Genomic DNA, 27,960 nt, shown 5'->3' with positions numbered 1-27,960 from the left:
ACGTAGACAGGGAGCAGGAAAACCAGAATTCCTGCTTTCATGTTTCGGGACACAGAAGCAAACTCAAACGGGTTTACTGGGGCAATGAGATGCTTTTAATATTAATTACTTCAAAACAAAAACAACGCAATCCCAATCAGCTACTTTCACGCAGTCACTACAATATTTTTTTTTATAAGCAAAACTTGCCAGACGAAGCTCCGCCAAGCTATATTTTACAAAACCAGTCCCCCCCCCAACACCTACCAGACAACCACCACACATATTATGCATTGCAGAAAACCAAAAACAAAACTTCCGATACCCGTGGTTTGCTAAAATGTTAAGGCTCCTCTGCAAAAACCGGGAATGCATCAAGCAGAATGGTAACCCAGAGTTACAGAAAGTCAGCTTCAAGTACAGTTGACCATTGGTAATTCAAATTGAAATGGAAGAGAATACTTAATCAATGCGGAGTTTCATTTAAAGGGAGCCCTTTTAATACACTTGATGTCCACAGGAATAAAGCGTGAAGTTGAATAGGCTGGAAATTTGAATTAAGCAAGCCAGAATAACAAGATTTCCTTACATTAGCAAAAATTCTAAAAAGAGACAGAGCACACTGAGGTCATAATAAGGACGAAAAAGGGACACAATTTGAGCTGTTACAGTGAATTATATATAATACTTTCATGTACGTGTGTGCGGCACACGTAGAGTTGCTATTCTAAAATTGCACATTTCAGGCATAGAAAAAGAAAGTTGATTCTAAGACGTTTGATCATTTGTTCTGAAAGATGCAGCCTGGTTGTTCCATGGCTCAGGACCAAAGAATCATCAGTTCACAGTCCTTCCCTATGTACATCGCCTTTCTCATGGTCTTAAAAATGTGGCCCATAGGTATGAAGTTGATGTGGTTTTTTCAGCCCCTAATAAGCTCAATAAAATTTGTTCCGCGGTTGAAAATAAGTCCAGCAATCCCAAGAAATCTGTAGCGTCTTGTGGTGTTAAGCACGATAAAAGATTTGTGCCGTGCTCCAAAGGGGTAGTTTATAAAATCCCCCTGTCCTGCGGTCAGATATACATTGGGCAAACGGGACGTTGTATTAACACACGACTCGGAGAACATCTCAATTCAGTAGAATCTAATCGCTCCACTAATCTAGTTGATCATTGCCGAGAGTGTCAATCCTGTTTTCCGTCCTTGCATTGTACTGACATTTTGTACAAACACCCCGGCCAGTCGACCAGGGAAATCATCGAGGCGTGTAATATGGCAAAGAAAACAAGATTGTGTGTCAGCAAACCATCCCTGCTCCTGCGTGACTGTGAGGTTGCATATCTGGATATCACTTAGTAACACGTGCGTTCTGGTTTTGGTGTTTTTTATTTTCTGTTTCCTTTTATAAGCGTGTTTCCTGTGATTAAGCTTTAGTTGAGAGTCAGCACTTGTTCCTGTGTATTCCTTTCATTCCCGTTTGTTCACGCTATTTTTTGCATAATGTATCACCAACTCATCCGTTTAGCTATCCTGTTGAATCATCAGCTACTTGAACACGCACAAACAATCTCTGCGCTGGGTATCCCAGCTTGGCACAACAAAGGCATAAAAGCATGTTTAATAATTGCAGTTTGTTTGGAAGTAATGCGTAATTAAAAATCTTGACAATGCATGCAGTAAGAAAACTCGTGCCTTGTATGCTATAAACACAGCTCCGCAAGGCTTCAGGTTGCAGACAAAAACTGAATACATTTGTTCATGTTCGCACATAACTCACTATCACAAAATCAGCGGTCCAACTCAAGAGTCCCTCGCATAGTGTACGCAAGCATTACATTCACACATCAGCCTGACAGACTAGTTGCATTCAGCAAACAAGGTTATGCTACAGAGGCCTTTTTCACACACTAAATGCACAACTTCCCGAACAAATTGCAATCCAGACGCCCCAATCTGAACACATCATTCCTACAGCAGTTATAAGAGTTAAGTCGCACAAAACCGCGACATTTCATTTCCAATGGCTAATTATATAAGGCCTCAAACTTAGTACCAAATACTTTTTGAACCAAAGATCCAATACCTAATGGCCACACGGATACAGGTACGTAAATGCACAGTCACTGTATGTCGTTATTAATTCTGCAAGGCAGTAAATTAGTCCTATGTATTTACAGAAATTCTCCAAAGTGAAGCAGATGTCGACAAAAGGACTAAGTACTCACTAGCTGTATTCGTAGCCATGTGGCTACGCTCACGTGGATGCTAGTGAGTACTTACCCCCTCAATTAAAGGAGCAAGTTTTTTACAAATCAGTCCTGGATTCCTGCATTATCCGCAACTATTACACAACCATAAGGGGCAAGTGTCTCCCCATACATCGCCATGTGCGATACTATATTGGTTATGAGCAACGTGTAAAACAGCCTACATACAAGAGATCACTTCGGGAAATAAAAAAAAAAAATCTTACAAATCTGCCGACAAGATGGTGCAAATACGTGACACAGTGCACCACGCAATATGTCTGAATTGTGGAAAACAGTTGCTTGGTCCCAGAGGCACGCAGCCCAAACCGCGTGCAGCACAATTCCAAAGAGAGGAGGCGCTCTCGGTGTCGGCTAGTAACAAGTGGTGCGTCTGCGCGATTTAGCTGAGCCCCACGTCCAGGGCCATCATAACGATGAACCCCACCACGGTTGTCCACGATGCCAATCGGCCGTTTGAACTGCAGGGAAAGGAAAGGCAGGACGGTCAAGAACAATTAACGGAGTAGACAAATTGCAGCACACGCACAGTGAAGCCAGAACAAGAAAGAGTTCGAAAGGGTTGGTTAAACACTGGTCTTGAAAAAAAAATTTTTATTAATGAAGTCACAGTTACGAAATCTTCAGGGCATATGCATTTTTGTGTGCCGATTCTAAATATGTCATTTAATTTCAGGTAAAACAATTCCTTGAGCACTTACGCACTTTTTATGCTAGTATTTTGCGGAGAGTTTTGAAGAAAATTTGCTGCGGGAAACTCGCTGAAGTGTATGCCATTGGGTTCTCTTGTCACCAAGGAATACAATAAGGGTGAAATTATCATCCTGGCTCTCATAGAACTTGAGTTATAGAGTTTAGAAGTTGTCGCTTCAAAAATGAGAAGGAAAATGTGTATTCCTTTGTGTGAAGTGGCAGCTTCAATACCCTATTACTCAAGTTCTATGAGAGCCAGGATGATAATTTTACCCTTATTGCATTCCTTGGTGTCAAGAGAACCCAATGGCATACATTTCAGCGAGTTTCCTGCAGCAAATTTTCTTCAAAACTCTCCACAAAATACTTGCATAAAATGTGCATAAGTGCTCAAGGAATAGTTTTACATCAAATTAAATGACATATCTAGAATCAGCGCACAAAAATACACGTTCCCTGAAAATTTCATAACTATGACTAAATTAATAAAATTTTCTTTTCAAGACCAGTGTCCCCCCTTAAGGGGGAAAGAGGGTCTTACAAATAAATTTTTATTAATGAACTCACAACCATGAAATCTTCAGGGAACATGTGTTTTTAGGTGCAGATTCCAAATATGTAATTTAATTTTATGTACAAGTCCTTGTGCACTTATGCAATATGTTAAGTAACTTTTGCCGAGAGTTTGAAAGAAATTCTGCTGCGCGGAACTTGTCAGATTGCATGCCATTGGTTTCTCTTGACATCAAGCTATGCAATAAGGGTAAAATTACCATGCTGCCTCTTGTAGAAGGTGAGCTATAAGATTTTGAAATTATCAGTTTCTTCCCATCTGTGAAGTGGCAAATTCAAAACCCTGGAACTCATCTTCTATGATAGGCAGGATAATAATTTTGCCCTTATTGCATAGTTTGATGTCAGGACAAGCCAATGGCATGCGTCCTGACAAGTTTTCCGGTGCAAAATTTATTGAAAGCTCTAGGCAAAAAGTTAAATAACATGTTATATATTCCGTCCGCCGCTTACGAACGTGGGTGGCGCTGATGAACACTCTCGAGGTTAGGTTATTTGTAAACATAAATACCCCCGAAAGCAGAAGGTTTGACAGCCGTCGCCGTAGCTCAGAGGTAGAGCACCGGATGCGTAATTCGGAGGTTGTGGGTTCGGATCCCACCGGCGGCATGTGGTTGTCTTTTCTTCTGCTTTTCTACTCAATTAGCTTTAAGCGACAGCAATATTCAGTAATATTCTTACTTTATCAACACCACAAAAAAATAAATTAATTAAAAAATCCCCTGTGCTCCTTGGTTTCTGCGGCTGTTGGCTTCTCTCATATGTATAACGAGCCCCTCATTCCCCTTCCCTTGTTTGCTTAATGTTATATATGTGCACAAGGACTTGCTTTACATAAAATTAAATTACATATTTGGAATCAGCACGCAAAAATACATGTTTCTTGAAGATTCCGTTATTGTGACTTGAATAACAAAAATTTTTTTTTCTAAGACCAGCTTCCCCCTTTAAGGTTGCAGTGGTGATTGAGAAAAGCCAAACAAAGCAAGAAAAGCACATCGTAAAGCTTCGCTCTTTTGAGTAAACTCTCACGCAAGAGATTCAGATTAACTAACACAGCACTGAAATCACTGAATATACAGGGTAGCCAACAGTGGCAGTTTATGTCTGCCATTTACCCCATTGGGTGCACTTGGTATCCACAATAACAAGCCAATGCCTGTAACCTCCATGCCATTGTTAAACTCTTCTCTCGTCAACTAAAGCTCGCTTTTTAGTCATCTGGCACAACGCTTCGCATTTTGGATCTTCTAAGCTACATTTCCAATCACAAAAAGCAACATCGCAACTCAGCATATTTGAAGTTGCGCTGACACTGCGACAAACTTTCTGTACTCAAAGCCATTTAAAATTTTACAATTATAAATGTCATGTACTGCCGGACCATAGAGCTGTAGTTGAGCCGAAAGTTGGCAAACTTTCTATACTCAAGGCCATTTAAAACTTAGCAATTATAAATTTCATGCACTGCTGGACCATAGAGCGGTAGTTGAGCTGAAAGGGTGACGAGTTGGTGTATATGCATGACTGTAAAAAGCGCGAAGGAAACAAAAGGACGAGAAAAGGAAAGACATGGACCAGCGCTCATCCTCACCCGTGTCTTTCCTTTTCTCGTCCTTGTGTTTCCTTCGCGCTTTTAAGCAAACAAGGGAAGGAGAATGAGGGGCTCGTTATAAATATGACAGAAGCCAACAGCCACAGCAACCAAGGGGCACAGGGGATTTTTAAATTTTTTAAAAATTTATTTTGTGCTGTTGTCCGATTTTAGAATATTACTGAATATGTTATCGCTTAAAGCAAATTGATTAGAAAAGCAGAAGAAAAAACAACCACATGCCGCTGGTGGGATCCGAACCCACGACCTCCGAATTATGCGTCCGGTGCTCTACCTCTGAGCTACGGCGGCGGCTGTCAAACCTTCTGCTTTCGGGGGTATTTATGTTTACAAATAACCTAACCTTGGGAGTGTTCATCAGTGCCACCCACGTTCATAAGCGGCGGATGTAGCACGTTCTGAGTTACCACTGATGTGACGTAGAACGTCATTGAACGGAGAGGGTGGAAGCTGCGTGAGAACCCTCTTATGCTTCCTATGGCGTCAAGGCTGCCAGAACCGAGGCCTTCGCTAAGCATTTAAGCAAACAAGGGAAGGGGAATGAGGGGCTCGTTATAAATATGAGAAAAGCCAACAGCCACAGAAACCAAGGGACAGAGGGGATTTTTAATTTTTTATATTAATTTTGCGCTGTTGTCCGATTTTAGAATATTACTGAATATGTTATCGCTTAAAGCAAATTGATTATAAAAGCAGAAGAAAAAACAACCACATGCCGCCGGTGGGATCCGAACCCACGACCTCCGACGCTTTTTGTCAGTTAAGCAGTAGTTCAGCATCATGTAATGCATCAATGAGCAGTATTTCATGTTTCTCTGCTAGAATATTTTTGTCAAATTTACCGAAAAGTTTTTGAACCCTGCACTTGCTGACTCTTTCTTCAAAAAAGCAGCGTCCTATCAAGCATTTACCGACAATGCGATTTTGGACACAGACAAGATTGACAGTCACATAGGCTTTTGAGAAATGCTATTGAGTGGCTTTGTTGCGAGCAATGAATACTACTTCAGTGAAGGAAACTTCATCATATTAAAAGTTTGCAGCTACAACAGCTGGCATTCTGAAGAGCTGATCTCCACCCACCATGCTTGTGCTTCAGGCACGATGTCGTCAACAACGACGTACACCATGGCCCCAGCGGCAAATGCGAGGGCGTAGGGCAACAGGGGCTGGGCCATGGTCACTGCCAGGCAGCCCAGTACGCCAGCCACCGGCTCCACTACTCCACTCAGTTGGCCATACCTGGTGGGAGAGGAACAGGGCTGCTAAACGCATGTTCATGGACCTTTCGTGCAACGCCGCCCACGTACGTGGCCATGTGCATGTGCATACTCATACAATGTTGTCCACGTCCAAGGCTATGTGCACATTTGTACTGACTGTAACATCGTGGTCTGCCCCTGGAGGTTGGACAACCTGCTCGCACCACTTTGACCTCTTGCTTCAGCTTCATATACCATTCGGCGTCCCCCGCGGTGATACTACGCTGTTGTGCCGCCTGTGGCTGGGAGTGGCCACACAAACGCCTATTCCCATCTCATCACAACGGCAGACTCTCCAGCGTGTGACCAGTGCGGTTGCGATGAAACGATCGGACACCTCCTCTGTGACTGCCCTCATTTTGAGCGGGAGCGCGGTTTCCTGACTGCTACTCTCTACCGCTTGGACTCGCGTCCTTTAACAGAGTCCGAGGTTCTGGGGCCTTGGACACAACCTCCCTCACAAAGGAAAGCGGCGAAAGTGCTCCCGAGATTCTTAAGGGGCTCGGGGTTGTGTTCCCGTCTATAATCTTCAAGTTTTCAGTGCGCGCCCTCTGTCCCCGTGACATAGTGGTCGCTGGACACTTAGAAAACTCATTTCATTGCCGCTCATTTTCCTTTTTCCCCCTTTGTACCCCTCCCCAAGTGTAGGGTAGCCTATTGGGCATCGCCTGGTTAACCTCCCTGCCTTACCATCCTTTTCTTTCTCTCTCTCTCTCTCTCTGTACAACATCACCCCTGTACAAAGTTGTGGAGATTCATACAGCATTGGCTGTGTACAAGGACAAGTGGACGTTCATAAAACATTATCCATGTAAAACTCAGTGCACGTCAAAGAACCCCACGTGGTCGAAATTTCCGGAGCCCTTCACTACGGCGTCCCTCATAGCCTCAGTCGCTTTGGGACGTTAAACCCCAATAAACCAAACCAAACCTATCCAAGTAAAACGGTGGGGATGTTCATACAGCACTGGCCATATCAAAGGGTATGCAAACATTCATAAAACATTACCAGTGAGCAAAGTTATGAGGACACATTCGTGAGTTACTTTAAACATTGTACATTTCCTCAAGGAAAGCAATCGAATCACAATCCACCCGTGCAGAAGTGAAGACCGCGCTTCATGCAAACCTATAAGTAGTGAAAGAGTCAATTGGGAACCATATTTGATTAATAGGGTGCTTGTTCTACTCTTTAGTGTGTTCAATTCAAGCAAGCCTATGTCTATACAGCCGAATCTTGATAAAGTTCAAACTCAATAAACTCAAACTCAACAAACTCAATAAGTTCAAATTATGGGGAATCTCTTTACAGCGCTTTATGTTGAAGAATCCAAAGTGGCACTTCGAACAAGCTGGATGTCTGAATGAGAGTCCACTGCATTTTTCGCACCTTATATGATGTCAACTGCTGTTGCCAATGGCTGAGTGCATTCCAGCACTATGTTGTTCGTGCCCATGTTTGCATGTTTTGGCAATCCGAAGACAAGTGAAGATCCAACTCAGCACAGCGCTTTGTCTTCTTTCTCCAGCCATCTGGCAGTTGCACCACGATTACTGTTAAGACTATCCATACCTATGTGCTGCTGCGTCTTTCGTGCAGTTCAGTTTATCAGCCTGAGTGGGCATGGCTGACTGGGAACGAGCATGTGGCCTAATCAGTAGGCCTGTGAGAATTTCGGTCGAATAGTAAAGTATTCAATAGTCAATTTCATCCAAATGATTGATATTCGAAATTTCAAAGTGTTCATCTCTAATTAATAACGTTTGTGGTTTGCTTTGGTTTATGGGGTTTAACGTCCCAAAGCGACTAAGGCTATGAGAGACGCCGTAGTGGAGGGCTCCGGAAATTTCGACCACCTGGGGTCCTTTAACGTGCACTGACATCGCGCAGTACACGGGCCTCTAGAATTTCTCCTCCAAAGAAATTCTAGCCGCCGCGGCCGGGATCGAACCCGCATCTTTTGGGTCAGCAGCCGAGCACCACAACCGCTGAGCTACCGTGGCGGCAAATAATAACGTTTGTGGAACGCTCACTTCAATCACTTAAAAGCAACAGCAGCGCAACAATGCAAACGCAACTAAAAGAAGCACTCAGAGGCCCCACATATAGGTCTCACATCTCACAAATACATTGGCACCACATGTAGGTCGACTCCCCCCATTCCCGATGGCAATTTTTTTCGTGGAAAGTTGACACAGCTTCAATGAGTTGTCTGACAAAGCTTCAATGCACTTCTCTTTTTTTTTTCATGTAATAACCTTGCGAGTTAAAAAAAAAATAAGATTTTTAAAATGTTTGATGTGCCGTTCAATCTTTTTTGTGTGCGAAAGGTATTCAAAATATTCGCTTCAAAATCAATTGAAGAAAATTGCAATTTGCTTCAAGTTTGCTTTGAACAAAAAAAAAAAGCGACTATTTGCACAACCATACTATCAGCCAATACTATCAGCCATGCTGGTGCTTGCTTTTGGACTTGCTGGAACAACGATGCAAGTCAGCACTTTCACCGGATTCCACCAGGCCATGCAATTCTACAGAACACAACCACGCAACCCCAATCTATCTACAGCTGCGTCACCGGTGCAGTTGTGCTCCTTAGCGCCTCGCCTTCTTGGCGTCTCATGGCATTCCAAAAGCACCATCTTTTCAGCACATGACCTCAACTTATCGGAACATAAAGAAGGAGCTTCAGTATTTCAAATTCAGTGTGGATCAGGAACGAGCATGTGGACTAATGCTCTATAAAGAGCTCTATAAAGAGCCCTATAGAGAGCTCTATAAAGAGCCCTATAAAGAGCCCTATAAAGAGCTCTATAAAGAGCTCTACAAAGAGCTCTATAAAGAGCGACTGCAGTCATCTTTTGGCCTGGTCGTGCACACAGCACTGTACCTCAGTGGCATATGACGCGTACTGTATGTGTTTGCCTGGACATTAACTTAAAGCAGGGATGTCCAGTTAAATCCAGGCCCTGAAGTATGGGCCTAGCACTCGTGCTTTGCTGGAAAATTGATTTTGGTCCAGGGGTGAGGATGTGGCAGTACTCCACACACAACAAACTAACATGAAAAAATGTGTAACCGACTGGGACGCCCAGTGCTCGGTTCACACAACTGTGGGCACACTGTAGGTAAGCTTCTTGGAAGCAGGATTTACTGAGCTAGAGAACAGAGAACAGGAGTAGATGCTCGAATTAAGTGGTATTTGGTGCATCACAAGATGCAAAGATGCAAACGAGATAGACTCTATGCTGCACTGCAAAGTTTCAACTGACATTCTTCCAGTAAGCTTGAAATGACATGCAAGTCAGTTGGCAGAATTCATTGCATTGGCAAGCCGGGTAAATGACGACTAGTTAGCTTGTGGTATCAAAGATTACGAATAAAAACAGCAAATTATAAAGAATGTTTGCAAACTCAAAAATACCTATATATCTCTACAGATGACTGCTCATGAAACACTCAGGAAGTGTAAACTTCAGTGGGACAGTCTTCAGAAAATGAAAGTAACTTTAATTAATGAAAAACTTTGTACAGACAGCAACCTTTTCATTTGGTTCTGGGTTAATTGGGGTTTAACGTCCCAAAGTGACTCAGGCTGTGAGCGATGTCACAGTGGAGGACTCTGGATAATTTGGACCACCTGGAGTTCTTTAACGTGCCTTGACATCGCACAGCACACAGGCCTCTAGAATTTTGCCTCCAACAAAATGCGACCGCCGCGGCCGGGATCGAACCCGCGTCTTTCGGGTCAGCAGCCGAACGCCGTAACCACTGAGTTACCACGCCGGCGCCCTTTCCATTTTGAATGGCATAAAAAACTCTAGAGTAAAAACTGGAAAGCACCAATACAATTCTAAGAAAGGTTGACATCACTTTCTTGACACTAAAGAGTAGCGTTTTAAGAATATCAATGCCTGTAGGATCATTACCAAGTGTAACCAACTTGAGGCTGTAATCATGTCGTCATTTTAATGAGAATTTGGCTACACAGTAACATAAATGATTAAGATATTTTCTCACTTTCTTACCAAGTTTTTTTATCACAACAGATGAATGAGAGTTGGTGGGGTGGCTGTGCTGGTAAAGAAAAACATGACAGTTGCTCCTTGGGGCCAGGCTAATCGATGCGGACAATCTTCCTCGTTGCCATTTAACCTGCGCCCAGCTCACCACCTGAATTCTTGCGTGGTTTTTGTCACATACCACGTCATTTCAAAAAAATTTTGCTAACTAGGAGACTTCAATCTTCCAGGAGTTAACTGGGATCATAAATCTTCTCGTGGTAAACTTACTCGCCATGTAAGTTACATGTGCGATATAACTATTTGACACAACTTAGAAGAAAATTTACTCACGTGCATGCATAGTTCTTTGTCATCAGCACTTGGGTCTTGTGTTTGTGAGTAGAACAGTCGAAAATTTTTCAGCCCGACACTTCAGTATTTCTGTAAAGTCGTCTCCCTACCTCTGCAGCTGAGGTTCACCTTATTTGCATGCTTTGCCAAGAAGTACAGGGGGGATGTGGGGATCAGATCGCAAAAATCACAAAAAAAGTCAATTTTTCAAAAGTACAGTTTTTGGCACCTCCAACACTGTTTCTATGTTGTACTCAAATATTTCACCCAAAAAATAAATTTTAAGCGGCTCCAAATAAATATATTTTTTGGCATCTACACATAGACAGTGTGTGTTAGCTTAGAACTTTCAGGCTTGTTTTCTCGAAAGTTTGTTTTGAGCTTAATACGTTGTTCGTGGAAAGCGTAGCACAGCAATGGGTGCATGGATTTTTACCCCGTTAGTTTTGTTGTGATCACTGAAATGTCGTCTATGTCAAGACAGTCTCAGATTTACCATTTAGGCTCATATGTTTTTATTGCACGGCAATTAGAGCATGATACATTCGAGACATAAAAGAAGGTGCATATTGTGTCCTTTAAAAAAAAACAACAGAGAAATTAAAAAAAAAATTAAGAGAGTCTTGACTTACACCACACTTCTTAGTAAATATTAAAAGCATTTACAGACCTGTAGCTTGATTTTTTTTTGTTATGCTAGGCTTTCCAGAAGCAAGCAACATGGGGACAACATATAAACAATGATAAAAGCGAGCCTACTGAAGCTGTCATTGTTAAACTTTATATCTGATTGTTTGGTGCTGTTTTAAGCCAGTCTGCCAAATTTCATCAGTCCAAGTCGAAAAATAGAAAAGTTGCTTTCGATCCCCTCATCCCCCCTTAATAGGTGGGTGTGCAAAATCCTTCTAAATTTCTTTTTAATTCAGAGCTGTGACTTGCAACAAAATTTTACTCTGCCAACCAAAGGGCCAGCTCTTAACAGCAACACTCACCAGAATGCCTTCCACTTGGAGAAGCCCGCCCCACGCAGTGGCAGGCTCACAGCTAGTCCCTCAGGGAAGTTCTGGATCCCTATGCCAAGGGCCAGGTTTCTAGTCACGTACACACAAAAAAAGGGGGACGGAAAAGTGAATGAGGCTGAAGCAAAAGCTCCACAGCTGTTCTAACAACACGCGGTGATGACAATTCAGCAGCACTCAACAAGATCACGCAAACACAACCAGTCCAAAGCTCATTAAGGAGAGACACCACAAATGAAATGGCCAATATGGTCAAATTTTTTTATTTTTTTAATTTAATTTTTTTTCCTAACCCGCGGGTCTTCAGCTGGCTCTTGACAAAAAGTTGTAGTGAAATGTGCAGTACCTATTCAGAAAATGGCACGTTCTTTATGTGCGGTCATCAAAAATTCTGAATGAACCGCACTTGATAGTCCCGGCTCCTCATGAATTCTGGGGGTTTCAGATGACGGAGCGCCACCATCTAGCATCACCATAAAGAGGAGACTGAATGAATGAATGAATGAATGAATGAATGAAGAGCATTTCTTGCTCAATAGAAGTGTCAGCAAGCTTGGTGGGTAGAACCCCTAGTCCAGGGCCCCTGGGACTGCTGCAGCGATTACTAGCTGGTTGATCAGTCTACATTGATCTTCCAGGTAATTGCTAGACTTCCAATCATTGCAATATAGCATTTGTCAGACTAAAAACAAAAGCGTATGAGGTGATGATTGAACCAAACGAGATAATAAGCTTAAAGGTTGATTTTCCCCAGATTTCATTTTTTCTGCAATTGCTATCACTCATTCCTTCGGCATTTCATAGTGAATGATAATAGAACGATACTGTTTTGGCTAGATAGGCTTGGCTATCTGTTCTCCATCGTTGCCATATGAGACAGCGGGACGCTCTCCATTGCCATCGAGATGGCTTACAAAGAGTGCGCAATCGCATTGAAAACGGTACAACGGGACAGCGGACAGCTGTTGAGGGGAGGAGAGAAAGTTCGTTCAGAGGCGCTTGCTTCCGCTTGCGTCTTCCCATGGGTTCTCTTGCGGCATCCTCTCGGTCCTAGCAAGCGTTGTTGCCACATGCAAACTGCCTATCCTTGCTTCTCATGGCGAGTGCATTTGTTTGCGGCATGACTTGCAGCCGTGTCGCACTGTCTGGTATCGTGAAGCGAGAGGGTGTGGGCAAGACGACAGAGTGACTATGGCTCAAATACAGTCTAATATCGCTTGTAGGCGGAACATGGGGAAGGACGATTTTCGCGATTTTTAAAGGCGGTTTTTCGCAGGAAAGTTACTTTTTTGAAGTTCACAGATTTTTCTAACTGTTCAATTATTCGGGCCATATTCCGGGTCCCGCCAAGTCAGAAAAATCGATCGGCGACTGTACATATCTGCGCCAAATCTGGTTACATTTCGTGTAGAAATGACGAAAATAGTGAAATTTCCGGAGACCTTCACTACGGCGTCCCTCATAGCCTAAGTTGCTTTGGGATGTTAAACCCCAACAAACCAAACCAAACCAGTTTTAATTGCCATGTGCCCACCTAAAAACCGCTCTCGCACAGGCATTTCAGATCCCGAGTGAAGTTTCGAGTAAGCTTGACAGGCACTGCTTCTATGCATCCACACTCTAGCCCGATTGACGATTTGGCATGCTAAATGCCAAGGGGCAAAGCATACACAAAACTGTAGCGACAGTACCCAGTGAATGGGTTTTTTAATCAAGTAAAAATAAACAAAAGTGCCTGTGATTAAAAATTCTGTGGCGGTGACACAGCTACAGTAGGTCCCATCGCAAATGCATGCAAGGCATCTACCAGCACACCGTATAAATGTGTGTAAGGGCCGCACTTTTTTTTCCAGATTCTAGGGCCAATTTTCGGGGTGCAGCCCATACATGCGATGTGCAAAAAATTTTTTTTTTTTAAAGCAAGAAGACACCAATCAGGCAATGATCGGCATCTATTCTGCATTCAGTCATCACTCGCGGAGTATTTCAACTCTGAGCTGGCGCTGTGCTCTGGTGTGCGCTCATCCCAAAAGAAGCCGCGCAGCATATCCACTGTCAACGTGTAGCCGTTGTTCCGCACTTCCATCACATAGCAGAGCAGCCCTTCCAGTTCGGGAAACTCGTACGGCTTGCCTCGGAAAGCATGCTTTTTGCAGCTTGTGTTTCTCAATGCATTCTTTTGGTTGCACCATCATCGGACGCACTCCTCGGCCACGTCGAATTTCCTGCCCGCCGCACGCTTGCCGGGTTCGAGAGCTAACTCCCAGCCGTGTAGCTTTTAAGGTGCTTGCCCATCGTGCTAAAACTGCTATGCTCAGCGGCAGCACGCGAAAGCCACAATCACTACAACTACAGCAAACACGCCACAAAAGCAACAAAAGGCTAGAGCTGGCGATACTGATGCCAATGAGGATAGCGGGAGGTCGCGGTGGAGGAAAAAGATGATGATGATGACTATGACCTCTGGGCCACTTGGAAGCTCCTGTGCACGTTCATGGCCTCAGAGGCTGTGGTTCGTGCGTGGCCTCCGCGATCAAGCGCACCGTTGTTCGCAGCTGCAGCTGATCGCGAAGGCCACGGCGCGTGCATTTAGAAGGCTATTCCCACCTGGGTCATGGAAAGTTCGGGTGCGGCCCTTACAGGGACTTATCTTTTTTTACACATTTCCTTCGGGAAAATGGGGTGTGGCCCATAGACTGGTGCGGCCCTTACATGCATTTATACGGTATTTAAAAAACCGCGACAGGCTCGAAGACAGTGCTATTGTTTCGTTTGGTTTATTGGGGTTTAACGTCCCGAAGCAACTCAGGCTATGAGGGACGCCACAGTGAAGGGCTCTGGAAATTTCGACCACCCGGGGTTCTTTAACGTGCACTGACATCGCACAGCACACGGGCGTCTAGAATTTCGCCTTCATCGAAATCCAGCCGCCGTGGCCGGGATCGAACCCGCATCTTTCGGGTCAGCAGCAGCCGAGCGCCGTAACCACTGAGCCACCGCGGCGGGGCAGACAGTGGTATTGCGAAGTCACGCAGTGCCAACGACTTCCCATTACAACTTACCTGGCGGTCTCAAACGTGGAATGCTCCGAGCTTCCTGCGGCACCGAAGCCAACACCAACGGCAAGCCCCTCTGCACAAAACGAAAAATATGCAAAGGAGGCAGTTAGGCTCTGTCAGACTCCAAGTGCATGCTACACACTGCACCACTGCTGGAATCGAAGAGGTGAAATGAGATGAAAATGGAAGTGGATGGCGTTTCGTACTGCTCTATTATACATTTTGGGGCATGATTGGCATTCAGTTGCTTCCAGCTAGAGATGAATTGGTTAATTTCCACCAGGCTACAAAGGTACCAAATGCTTCCACATAGTACTGGTGGCTACTGGAAACATTCGAATGAAAGAGAACAATTGGTGTGATGAAGGTGAACCGATAAAGGTGAACTGTAAGTGTTCCTTAAACTACCAACCACTATAAATCTCAATACAAGTGCACAACACTTGTCGAAAGTACCACACCAGAAAACCTCAACTTAGTACACTGCTGCAACCATACCAGAATGACACTTGCCCAAAGGCTGCGACAAACCAAAGCAAAGTTGCAAGGCAATGACATCTATGAAGATTACAATCGCCAGCGGACATTGAATGAATTCACCACAAATTAAGGTAACGCAAGAGCGGCCTTTCTCACCGGGAATGTTGTGCACGGTGACAGCAACAACGAGAAGGAAGATGCGCTTCCACCGCTTGAGGTTCTCCAAGGTCTCAGCGCTCTCGGCATCACTGACTGCTGTTGGCACGGAGACGCGTGTCGTCGCTGTCAGCGGCTTCTTGCGAAGCTGGACGTTGGGGTCTGCGATGAGAAAGATGTGAAGCTTGCATTACTCTTGAGTAGATGAACAAATGTACTGCCCACTTACTTCCTTATTGTCCTCATTTTAACAGTGTACACCAGGCGTAGTCAATCTTTTAAACCGCGGGGAACTCCGAAGGTCCCTCCCGGCCTGAGAAACACTTTATTCATGGAGAGCTTTCCTCCTGACAAATGAAATCCACAAAATATTCTCTTCAGTGCGAGCATAACAAAAATTCTTCTTGTATTCAAACATGTCCCTAAACTTAAGCCCGCTTGCATCCCGCCGAAAAACTGAGTCCTTAAAACTTCTTCACTCCATAGTCCATTCTGCTAATTGCCTTTCAGAGGGTAAGCATATCTCGTTTTCAAAACCATCTGCAACCAGGAGCCATCACGATCTTAATATCCAACCTTTGTTTGCCCGCACTAACGTTTTCAAATACAGTTTTTTTCCACGCACTGTGGAGAGTTGGAATTCTTTGGATGGCAACATTCGTGCACTATCAATCTCTGATTTTGCGTCAGCAATTGAGTCGTAGCATTGTATGTTGTTTTTCTTGCGTTTATATTTGTAATCCTTGTAATGTACCCCTGTATGCGTGGAATTGTTCCACATTTTTGTACCCACTCCTGCTATAGCCCCTAGAATGGGGCTGCAGTATTTTCAAATAAATAAAATAAATAAATATACTATCCCCTTTTGAATTGCACTAACGTGTTCTTGTAGCATCTGCGTCACATGAAATGCAAACAGAATAACTGAGATGTGAACAGAAGAACATTAATATTATTCGCTGGAACAACGATCTTCACATCACTAAAGTGATAACCAAGAGCGCTAGTATCGTGTCTCCCAGAGCTAAAATTGTCTCATTTTTCTGTTGCAGTTTCAGCTCTCTTGTTTACATTAAATTTGACGCTGACTGTACTTGCTTCTCTTTCCTTCTCTACCACTGCCTAAATACTCTCCCTCATGGTAAAGTTTAGATGACTAACCAGAGTGATACGGTTATTGTACCTTTTCTCCTTTTAGAGCCTAACCTAACCTTGCCTACTGACACTCTGATTCAAATGCCCTAAAGGAGCAGCAGTGCACTTTAAGAGCATGTTATGCTTGTAACAACAACAAAGAAATTTTGCTTCGAGCAATATAATCCTAACTGATAATCCTAACAGAGTGTCTACCCATAAAGGTAAAATGGTTGTTTGAAATTGGATTGCAGATTGTGGGGTTTTTAACATCCCGAAGTGACTATGGCTATGAGGGACACCACAGTGGAGGGGTCTGGACTAATCTAGATCCCCTGTGGTTCTTTAACATGTGCGGGCATTGCACGGCACAACGGTATTTTTTGTTTCTAAATAAGGCCGCTGCGGGCGGGATCGGGATCATCAGACGAATGCCGAAGCCACTGAGCCGCAGCTGTGGGTAAGGTTCTTTAAAATAAAAAAAAGCAGGATTACCAAAACAAAAAGTGCAAAGTCAGAAGTTTAAATTCAGCCAGGGCCTCACAAAAAGTCTCCAATAGCTGTCCATGCAAAAATGTACAGTCCAGAGCAAAAGTTTATAGGCCACGTGTGCTTGGGAACAAATTCGCTGTGGAGCTACCTCATGTCCCAACGACCTGGTATTGATACCAGCAGATGGAACACCTATGTTCCCTCATACATGTAGGCATTTCAGGCAATCATCTGACAACACCAAAATTATTTTGTTTCTGCATACCTGCGTCCCGCATAGTTTTGCTATCGACTGTAGACATAAAAACATCTGTTTTAATAACTACCAAGAGTTCCCTGCTAGAATAAGGTATTTGTACCTTGCTAGGCTAAAATTGTTGGTTCACTGCTTTCTAATGAACAGTGTGGAATCAAATGGCGTTGATGAGGGGTGCTTGGTATATTACTGAGTCCTTGAATGGACATCGGCTTTGCCATGTAGAAGCGGCACAACCCTGCCAAGTCATTCCCAAGAAATGCACCACAATGAGGGCAAGATGCATTCAGTACAAGGGCCATTACAGTATTTGTAGAAATTTTAAATGGCCAAAACGTAACAATACACCAGGATGACAGAACATAATTAGCATATGGTGTGATTCAGCCCCACAATAAAACATCCAAATTGAAACGGTGGACCTCTTGGCTTTCTGCAAACATTTCTGCCTTGCAACTGTTCAAAGAGACGATTCCAAGATGCCTACACACTCGTATCTGTCTCCAGGGGGAGAAGATGTGATGGCAACAGGTACAGTGATCAACCCCCCCCATCCACTTCATTCTAAGGTCTGATTCTAAGTTCCAGTTGAATCAGGGGCTCTAACTGAGTTCCGGAGAAAGTTAAGACACCTTGGGGTGCTTTTTGGGTTCCTAAGCACCTAGCTCCATGTATGCCTCAATCGTAACCTTTCGTTTTGTAGAGTTTACTTTAGGACTGACCATACTGTAATTGCTTATATCACACTGCTTCATTCTACATTCAGAAATTACTAAATCAAATTTGGGAATTTATTGAGGAGCCGCGCATCTGGAAGCTCTTTCTTGTATTCATGTCACGAAAAAGGGAACCAAATCCAAGGCATGCAGAGGTTCCTCAACATCTGTAGAAAACTGTTAGGGTTCCCAAGTCTAAAAAGATTCAAAGCCTCTCATACAAACTATGTTCTTAGCGGTGAGAAGGGGGAACACAGGATTTTTTTCTTATTAAGACATGCTACAACACCGACACCCCCAAAGAAAGTCATCTGTACAGATATCGCTCTACAATGGACCCAAGTGACAGGTCTGTAATAGTAGGCAAATAACTACAGGGTAATCAATGCATCCTCTCAGGCAGTGGGGAAATTCAGTCTAATGCCACTGCTATACTAACATGAATGAAGCCAACAGTCAGCGAAACAAAGAAGCATAGCCGATTTTTTTTTTTTTTTTTATAATTTGTGGTGTTCATCGATCGCAGGTCAATATGGCCATCTGAGTGAACCCCCTCTGGCTGAAAGCCGTATCTTTACTGTACATAAATTATCAGCCTTTTGTTATCACTGCTACGCTATACTTGGGGACCACTTTTTTTGGCAATGCTGCAGAGGCTATGAAGGGGGAAATTATGAAGCCAAACAATGAACAACGCTATGCGCGGACAAAAGCCCGTCTCCTCACCTTTCCTGCCTAGCCTCTGCAGCATTGCCAAGAAAAGAGGTCCCGAAGTATATTAAGTTCTCAATCTTGAGGAAGCTATGCTTGCACAATAGGTCAAGACTTTGCTACATTCCACCTTTCCTTTTCTTCCCTTTCTCCTTTACATCCCCTAATCCCTTTCCTCCATTATAGGGTAGCCATGTGGAGCACTCCCCGTTCCCCTCCCCACCTTTCCTTTTCTTCCCTTTCTCCTTTACATCCCCTAATCCCTTTCCTCCATTATAGGGTAGCCCTGTGGAGCGCTCTTCCAGTTCCCCTCCCCACCTTTCAATCCCTTCCCTCTCTATCTACTGCAGAATGCAGGATGCACGCACCACTGATGAGTGAACAAGCTCTGAAATCATTTCGGCTCCATGGAGGAGATGGTTGTGACTCTGCTATGTCAGCGGGAAACCATCCCTGGCTTACCCGAGTAGCCGTTTCGGTAGGCGTGTGCGGATTCCTCTCCCACCTCTATATGGCGCTTCAGCGATGACTTTCTCTCCAGCTGCATCGCCAGTGCCAGGTCAGCCTTGTGGCCATCCTGTGGAGAGGAGGAAAGCAGCACCACAAGGCCACTTGTAAGAAAAAAGTAGAAAAGCTAAAGAGGGCATTCGCATAATGCAACGCAGGTTTCAGCATCAGCTGTTAGCGCAAATGTGCATTCATACTCGCAAATTGCAGAGGTTCTGCAGCGCCGAAAAGCAACAGTCACGGGAGGTCACACGCTACTCAATTTCCCAACTTCCCCAACAACTTGTGTCACAAACTGCTGAGCCTACTAGCAGCACCTCCGAAGTGACACAATCCTCAATTTACACTTGGTTCCTTGTTGCCGGTAACAGTCAAGACAGAAAACTCTCACTCCGAATGAGACGATTAAGGAAAGTTTGGTTTGGTTTATGGGGTTTAACGTTCCGAAGCGACAAAGGCTATGAGAGACGCCATAGTGGAGGGCTCCGGAAATTTCGACCACCTGGGGTTCTTTAACGTGCACTGACATCGCACAGTACACGGGCCTCTAGAATTTCTCCTCCAAAGAAATTCCACCGCCGCGGCCAGGATCGAACCCGCGTATTTCGGGTCAGCAGCCGAGCACCATAACCACTGAGCCACCGCGGCGGCGATTAAAGAAAGTAAGCTGCAGGTCATGCTTGCTAGTGTGAATGTCAGGACTGTTGACACTCTCTTTGGATGAGATTCACAACCAGTTGCACAGCTCTCACAATTCGCAAATGTGAATGCACTTCAAGGTGCGCGCATGCAACTGCCTCAGCTAGGTACATGACCACAGGTAGTCAAATATACGAACGGCTATAACGGCTGACGCTGTGAAAGAAAAAGTATTAAAATTTCAGTACAGACTTCTCAAGATGTTTTTCCAGTTGTCAAGAGGCCACTGAAATGTGCACAACATGTCTCATTCTCTGCATACGAAATATAAACCAACAATGACCACTAACCACTGCTCCACATTCAAATGAAAAAAATTAGTCAACGATTGTTTCTTGGTAATGCGATTTCTGAGCAGAGCTGCTGTAGCACCCGAACCGTAGGTGACCACATATGGAGCACGCAATGCGGAACGGAGGCACCTCTGGGTGTCGACTTAGGCAGCGCGCACAATGTTCCACCTCTGATGAATCTCGCCTCGGGCAAAGGCCCAGCGTGTTTACAGTGCACCCTACCCTGCTGCCATCTCTGGAGAGCGATGCACAACCTTACCAATGACGTCATCGGTGAGCAAACGGCAGCGCGCAGTACTCTGCGCGCTGCCGTTTGCCACGGCACGGGACGCCGTCGCCCAACCTGCCTTCACTCTACTATCACACCCTCCTCCGCTGCTTTCCTCTTCGCGTTCATTGCTATCACTGTCTTTCATCCTCTGCCTTCGATATGCTAGCAACAGCAAGGCACGTCGCTAAACCCAGGAACGAGCATCTAAAAGCGGCACTCAAACTGATAACCTCGAAGCTGTACTATAAACCATCAGTAACACTGCAGTGCAGAGCTGCAGATTATTTCCAGCTACCTGCTATTCATTAATACATGTCACACTTTTTTCCTCGTATATGAAATATCATCCCACATTAAATCCTAACACTTGTGTCGGGCCACTCAAGAACTGATAGATAGCAAACTCAGTCAAGTACATTAAAAAGGCGCCCATTATTTCAACCAAAATTTTAGTGACCTGCAAATTCAAATTACAGAAGATCTACTAATGCCAGAAGTATCATGATGCAAGATATAAGACACACCATAGTGAACAGCTCTTGGTTCACTTGCCCCCCCCCCCCCCCCCCCCCCCCCCCCTCCCATCAGCACTGCCTCCATCATCATCACCACCACCACTCGTACAGTTCACAAAAACATTCTTTCCAGATTCCATTCCGTTTTTCAATTTCTCATACTTCGTCGCAATTGACTGATCCAAAACCATACCCTGAGGATGAACCAAAAAAGTAAAGCGAATGTAAGATGTAGTGTTGTTTCTGTCACTGGCAAAGGGCTGGAAATTTCAAAATGGAATGGAATCGGGGAAATAATCGTTACATCATACCAACCCAGCTTTCGATTATTTTCCTCTGCCTAGAGTTTGTTAACGTACTGACCTTTGTACTTTGTCCCCATCAAAATTAAGTCACCACCGGCATGTACTAGATCTGCAACTTTGCATTAAGCAGCAAAATGACATGGCAACTAAGCAAGCAATATATGTATGGTGTGTGGGATATATAATGTCAGAAAGTTGCACTAGATCCATGAGAAACACTGCACTGAAATGCTGCAGATTAATTCAGGCCAACTGGGGTTCTTTAAGCAGCAACAGAACTGCATAGCACTGAGGCATTTTCGCATTTCGCCTCCATCAAAAAGTCGCCAGGGCCACAGCAGGCACCCCTGCATAGTACATAAATAAAGAAAGCTCAAATTTGTTTTTCTTTAACTCTTTCCCTACCATGGGGGAAATGACCATTTTCTGAAGGTTTCAGTACATTTTTTTTCTGTCAAAGCTATTGCATTCAATATTGATTGCAATACCCAAAAACAGAGCTGAATAAAGGTGCTTTCTATTAACATACATTTAAACAACAAATTCTATGTTGCAACAAGAAATTTTATTTTCTAAAAACGAGATTTTAGAAAAAAATTCAACAAAACTTGCAAAAACACGCTTGTATTTAAAAAGAAAAAAATGTTTAAAATTTTCTGAAATATGCAAAATGTTTGTTACTCTATTGGCCACTCTCTGCAAAAAAAAATCATTTCTATCTTGAATAGTACAGTTGCTACAAAACAATAACTGGAAACCCTATAGTTGTGCATCGGAGTGCGGCCGCCTGTGTTTCAGGCTGGTTTCCATCATCACTGATGTGAAAACTGAATCATCTTCAGTACCTTGCAACATTTTCAGGCTTGTTGTTGCACAGGACGTCGATTAAATCACTCGCAGACGAAATGGAGTCCTGAGATTTGCTATGTCTTAGAGCGCGTGCCACGCATGCGGAGGCTGCCAAGCGACTTTGATGGTACCACATCTTCGGAGTGCGTTCAAAAAATGCCGTTTTGTAGGGGCAAAAAAAACTACACCGCAAACAAAACTTCAGTTCTCCGGCTACAAGCCAGATGCGCATCGTGCCTGTAAGCAACATGGAAGGCTCCGAAGTCGAGCGGCGAAGGCGTCATCTGTGGGCAACATGGCGGGCAATGAGCGCAGGTCCGCGTCTTCATTTCTTTGCATCGCGTTAGAAAGTGCCCCTTCGCGGGACAAAGCAAAACTACATCGGAAACAAAACTTTGGTTCCTGGCCTACAAACTACATCTGCAGCGTGGTCATTAGCAACGCAGAAGGTTCTGAAATAGGGGCATGAAAATATCGTTAGCAGGCTAACGATGCTCAATGGGCGCAGTAGGGAAAGCGTTAAAACAATTTGAATCATAATGATTGCAGATACCTTCTACCTTCGAGAAGAGCGCAATAGGTTAGAGAAAATTTTTCAATTAAATTCCAATACCAGAAGGTAAACTTGGTGGCCAATGAAAAGCACTGAAGGTAAACTGAGGACCATGCAGCAAGCTATGGAGACGAAATTGAGGAGGAGGGGGAAAGGTGAGGAGGTTAACCAGTAGATGAAACCAGTTTGCTACCCTGCACTGGGGGAAAGGGATGAGGGGATATAAAGGTGAGAGAGGAAAGGGAGAGGCAATGTTAAAAGGCAGGTAGAAAGCAGGGGCAGTTAGAGAACAAAAGCAAGTAAACAACACTATAGGTATATACAAACTGGAAGAATAGCAAATGAGCATGGGCAGGGCATGTAATGCAGAGGACAGATAATCGCACTGGATTCCAAGAAAAAGCAAAAGTAGCAATGGTCGACAGACAGTAAGGTGGACAAATGAGATTAGGATGACTGTCGGGATAGGGTGGCTGAACTCTGCACAGGACAGGGCTAAAAGGAGGTAAGTGGGAAAGGTCTCTGTCCTGCAATGGGCACAGATGGGCTGATGATGATGATGGCGATTTTGGATGAAACGCACGTAAGAAGGTATGAGCTTGTCCATGGCGTAGACAAACAGGGCGCCCAAGAAGAAGCCGAAGCCAACCGGAATGAATGCCATCCGACCGTAGCCACCCGATGACTCGGCAATTTCAATGGCTGGTGCGAGCAGGGACCAGAATGAAGCGGCCAACATGACCTGCGCAAATGAAACAGAAACGACATGTCAGCAGCAATACTCGATCATGTCACTAATATGAGGAGTGCAGCACTTGTCATTATGGACAGCACCTGACTGTGTCTGGCTTGACTTTGACTTTGTGTTCTTGACTTTGACTTCGGCTTGACTTTGTGTTCTCTTTAGTTCGCCACTTTTCAGGTGACGCCTGGTTTTCGTGTTGATGAGCCATCTAATGCTTTCAAACTAATAATGAGTGATATTCAGAGACACGCTCATATTGTCATATTCTTTGGCAGAGTATTCCTCGAGCTTAACTGCTTAAATGTGGTAAATGCAAACCTGTAGTACACAAGAGCAACAACACAAGAAAAAGGATAAAAAGACTGAATAAGATGAAAACACTAGTGTTTTTGCTCAAGTGTAGTAATTTGGAACTCTTGGTCTACAGTCAAGCTTGGAACAGCATGATGGACAGAACAAAAAGACAGACACCACAACTGCATGCATGACTACTAGTAGTTCTTGGCTCACACTTACATGCCAAACGGTAAAACTTGATTTTATTTCAATTGCAGAAGAGTCAAAGAGAGTAGCAGAAATAACCCGAAAATAATGGGCAATGACCCCATGCCCTTCGCACTCTACAACAACATGATCCCTTTTACTTCCGACTATTTAATTTTGGTAACAAGACATTTAATGCTGACGCCAAGGCACATCACTTGTTCCTTACCGAGAATTTACAATTTGTTTTCACTTATGTCCACGCCAAGATGTACTTTTGCTACTTATCGGCACTCAGCGCTCATATCTACTTTTTCCAGTATCAATGCTAAAGTACACTGCTCATCAGAAGCAGAGCGCTTATCACTTATTTGCAAGCAATGATCATTCCTCAACGAAACTTTTTTTTTTGTTCTTTATCTCTGACTAATCTACGGCTGGGTAGAAAACAAAGTTCAGGCACTTTCAACTGTTAACTACGTGTTCACACTCCATTTGACTTTGATGCAGATTTTAACATACCTCCTACATTGACTCCATTCTACCTATATCTCTCACTATCCCTTCTGTTTCTAACAGACTTAGATTAGGCGCTAGACGGACATGCGGCAGTTTTTACCGCTGGAAAACATCTTTTATCTTCTATTTCGTATATTTTATTTAATAAATCTACTGCTACTAACTTCTGCCACTAGATCCCAAAAAAGCTTTACTTACCCCAGCAGCAAATCCAAGGCTGCCATCTAAAATTTTGCGCTGAAAAAGGCAAAGGAGAGAAATGGTTGCATTCATAAAATACAGTGTTCTCGTTCTCTTCTCAAGAAAAGTACAAACGGGAGGGGGTGGGGGGTGAGAGATACTAATTAATCATTAGAGATGTTGCTTTCATAGTAAGCGGTTGGCTCAACCCATGCACCAAAAATTTCTATGGACATCAACTCGGAAGCACAAGGGGTAATAAATGAGCCGGCAATCACACGGGAGAGAAAGAAACAAACAAAAGAAACAAAAAGGCGACAATACGCATACTATAAACATCAATATCATAATCAATAGTTCGACGAAAATACGTCTGGTCAGGCATTGAGTTAAAGGAAAAAGAATACGGTCACTGACCAAGTCAAGAAATTTGACTTGGTCAGTGACCGTATTCTTTTTCCTTTAAAACATCAATATCCAGAGTCACAAGTTTTGTAGAAAACAAAATCAGTGACAAAAAAATAATTTTATCACTTGTGCCAGCAGCTTGAGATAGGTTTGGTTTGGTTTACGGGGTTTAATGTCCCAAAGCGACTCAGGCTATGAGGGACACCGTAGTGAAGGGCTCCGGAAATTTCTACCACCTGGGGTTCTTTTAACGTGCACTGACATCGCACAGTACACGGGCCTTGAATTTCTCCTCCAAAGAAATTCAGCCGCCGCGGCCGGGATCGAGCCCGCGTCTTTCGGGGTCAGCAGTCGAGCACCATAACCACTGAGCCACTGCGGCGGTCAGCTTGAAATAGACCAATGCAAACACATTCTGATTGTGAATTACGGAGTGAAATGGTGTATTCTGTAAGCTGCTGACCACAGAGTTTCTAGAAATTACCCGTAGAGAAAAGTGGTGCTGTAGGAGTTATTTATTTATTTTATTTAATTATTGATACTGTCAGCCGTAGGCCGTTACAGGGTGGAAACAGATACATATGTAACTTAAGTCACACAGCCACAAGTATGAACAGTGCACAATTCAAAACAGTCAAATTGAAAACGACAATCGTCGCAACACAGCTGTCCTGCACTGCAGATACAGGCCTAAAGTACAAACGCTAGTGGGTAAATATTTTGGCTTACAACCATAAAATATCAGTAGGGAAACAAAACGTATGAAAAGAAAAACAAAATTACAGGGATGTCTATTCAGGTAAGTGACGGTACAAGCAATTTTCAAATTTGGGGAGATTGTCTATTTGCAGAAAGGCCTGAGGCAGGGAATTCCATTATGTTATTGTTCTGGGGAAAAAGGAGTATTTAGAACAGTTATCTGCCATATAGTAGGCAAGCCATACAGTAGTGTTCGTGTTTGTTGTGTCTTCCTCCTGTGGTTGTATCCACTACAAAGAGGCACAGGAATGCCAGGAAGTCCAGTTTTCGTATTTGGCTTAATAAAACTTATTGCTGGGCTATTTGGTGACATATACTTGAGTAAAAAGGTAGCGCAAAAAAGATGACCACAGGAGGAAGACACAACGAACACGAACGCTACTATATGGCTTGCCTACTATATGGCAGAAAACGTTGGTTCAGTGGTAACAACCGGTATCTTCTCGAGACAAATCCCCAAGAAATAACTTGACTGCTTCTATCTGAGCCTAATATCAAACATTTGCTTTCATTAAACTAATTAAAGAGGTGGAAAACACACTAGGAAAAGAATTTAATCTGCGAGGCTATGATTCCTCAGCGCAATCAACCTTTTCAGCCTAAAATTAGCCAAGCTAAATAAGAGATCACACCTCAGTGCCTCCTAAACTCCCAATGTCATCAAGGACTGAACTTTGTGAGGAGTGTTCGGTGAGTCACAGCGGAAAAACACATGGCGACAGCTGCTTTTTTTGTGTCATGGCAACTACAGTTCACCTGTATGCAGCTCCATTTGTAGAACGAGTACGTATGCAGGTATACATGCACAGCTTCTGACACGCCGCTTCGAAACATAAGGGTGTGTATAGTGAGCTTTTTTTTTTTGCACAGTAAGCAGGTCTATTTCAGCTGTACTGCTTGCTCAAGCTGCAGCATTCAATCTCAAGCCTCAAATGAATCTAGACAGCGTGTAGAGAATTCTTTTCCAAAATTGATTCACAACAGAGCTATGGCTACATACAGCCCACTGTGGCCAGTGAAATTAGCTATCTAGACAAGCTGCGCATGCAACCCAATTACTTTCCTGGCAGTTCGCACACTCGTGTGCTAAGCACCAATCAACGCTGTATTAACATCGATCTGCACTAGATTTCGCACCAACGCAAGCACGACAACGAAAGCCGAGTGCTTAATAAGTAACGGGTGAACTCAGCGCATTACACCTACAAGACAATGCTCACGGGCACTGCACTGGCCGCGTTGGAGACGGCTGCATTACACATTAAGCTAAAGCCAACCAATGCTTGAAATACAGATTGTGACCAGGGGGACCAATTCCAATTCGCCGTGCAAATGTTACACAGAGAGATAGCGGCCGTCATTCGAAATCAGGCAGGTCACGTGCTGGCCGGTCGCTTTACAATCGTATCTCTGACGCGTGCAGATACTCGATTACCGAGAAGCGATATCAGTATCACAGCTACGAAAGAGGAGATTGAACACAATACAGCGCGCAGCGCCCCGGCGTTTTAAGTCTCTCAGCCGAGGGTCAAAATAGCGCGAGTAGAGCGCAGCTGTCAAGAACGTTAAACCGCGCACGAAGCGGCCAAACACATGCGGTCACGTTCCGGAAACAGCTGTTTAGTTTCTGGCGCTGCCGACAACGCGGGTACGCTCTCTCCGGGATTCTTACCCTGGTCGAATTAAGCACGAACACAAGCGCAGCGCCAGCCGCGGTCAGGCCCCAGGTAAAGAGCGTCCCCAAGAGGGCCTGGCTGAGCGGCGACAGTCCCTGTATCATCGTGGTGCCTCTGGGCGGCCGGGCAGCGTCCTGTTTCGGCGCACACGGGAACACATGCGCCCGCGAGCTACGCCGCCATAGATAACCAGACGACAGGCAGCGCCGCCGGTGCGGCGTTGCGGGGAACTAGCCGCATTCAGAAATTGGTGGCGCAGTTTTTAAACTTCGTACGGTCGGTGTGTTGAATGTTTGTGTTGTTTGATCCATGTCTCTGCTGTTTTCGTTCGAAGAGAATCCTCGCGGCTTTTCGGCTGAGAGGGAAATCTCATGGTAGACACCGTTGTCCGAGGGTTCACGAACCGGAGGGCGGGTTTGCCGGTCGAAC

General features: G+C 44.2%; 1 protein-coding gene across 2 annotated transcripts; it reads right to left on the bottom strand.

Moving 5' to 3' along the window:
* Positions 1 to 79: 79 nt before the first annotated feature.
* On the bottom strand, positions 80 to 27,736 carry Zip48C (Zinc/iron regulated transporter-related protein 48C). Of its 2 annotated transcripts, XM_089588012.1 has the most exons (9): positions 27,528 to 27,735; positions 24,707 to 24,745; positions 23,345 to 23,503; positions 19,232 to 19,346; positions 15,461 to 15,622; positions 14,828 to 14,897; positions 11,739 to 11,837; positions 6,212 to 6,370; positions 80 to 2,708 (listed from the first exon to the last, which is right to left on the bottom strand). In XM_089588012.1, the coding sequence occupies exons 1-9, from the start codon at positions 27,633 to 27,635 to the stop codon at positions 2,630 to 2,632; spliced, it is 990 nt and encodes a 329-aa protein (XP_089444138.1). In that variant the 5' UTR covers positions 27,636 to 27,735; the 3' UTR covers positions 80 to 2,629. The 2 variants fall into 2 exon arrangements, with proteins under 2 accessions (XP_089444138.1, XP_089444139.1); XM_089588013.1 differs by lacking the exon at positions 6,212 to 6,370 and having other exon boundaries at positions 27,528 to 27,736.
* Positions 27,737 to 27,960: the final 224 nt, after the last annotated feature.

This window comes from Amblyomma mixtum, chromosome 4 (assembly GCF_055824585.1).
Source record: "Amblyomma mixtum isolate Tamu chromosome 4, ASM5582458v1, whole genome shotgun sequence".
NCBI lineage: Eukaryota > Metazoa > Arthropoda > Arachnida > Ixodida > Ixodidae > Amblyomma > Amblyomma mixtum.
The sequence above is the reverse complement of the archived record's forward strand: the minus strand, read 5'-3'. Positions and strand labels throughout refer to the sequence as shown.

Coding starts and splice junctions, on each gene's coding strand:
- Zip48C (XM_089588012.1), bottom strand. CDS start 27,635: ATGATACAGGGACTGTCGCCGCTCAGCCAGGCCCTCTTGGGGACGCTC. Junction 19,347..23,344: donor ACAAGCTCATACCTTCTTAC/GTGCGTTTCATC, acceptor TCCTCTCCACAG/GATGGCCACAAGGCTGACCT. Junction 6,371..11,738: donor TCCAAGTGGAAGGCATTCTG/GTGAGTGTTGCT, acceptor CTCTCCCACCAG/GTATGGCCAACTGAGTGGAG.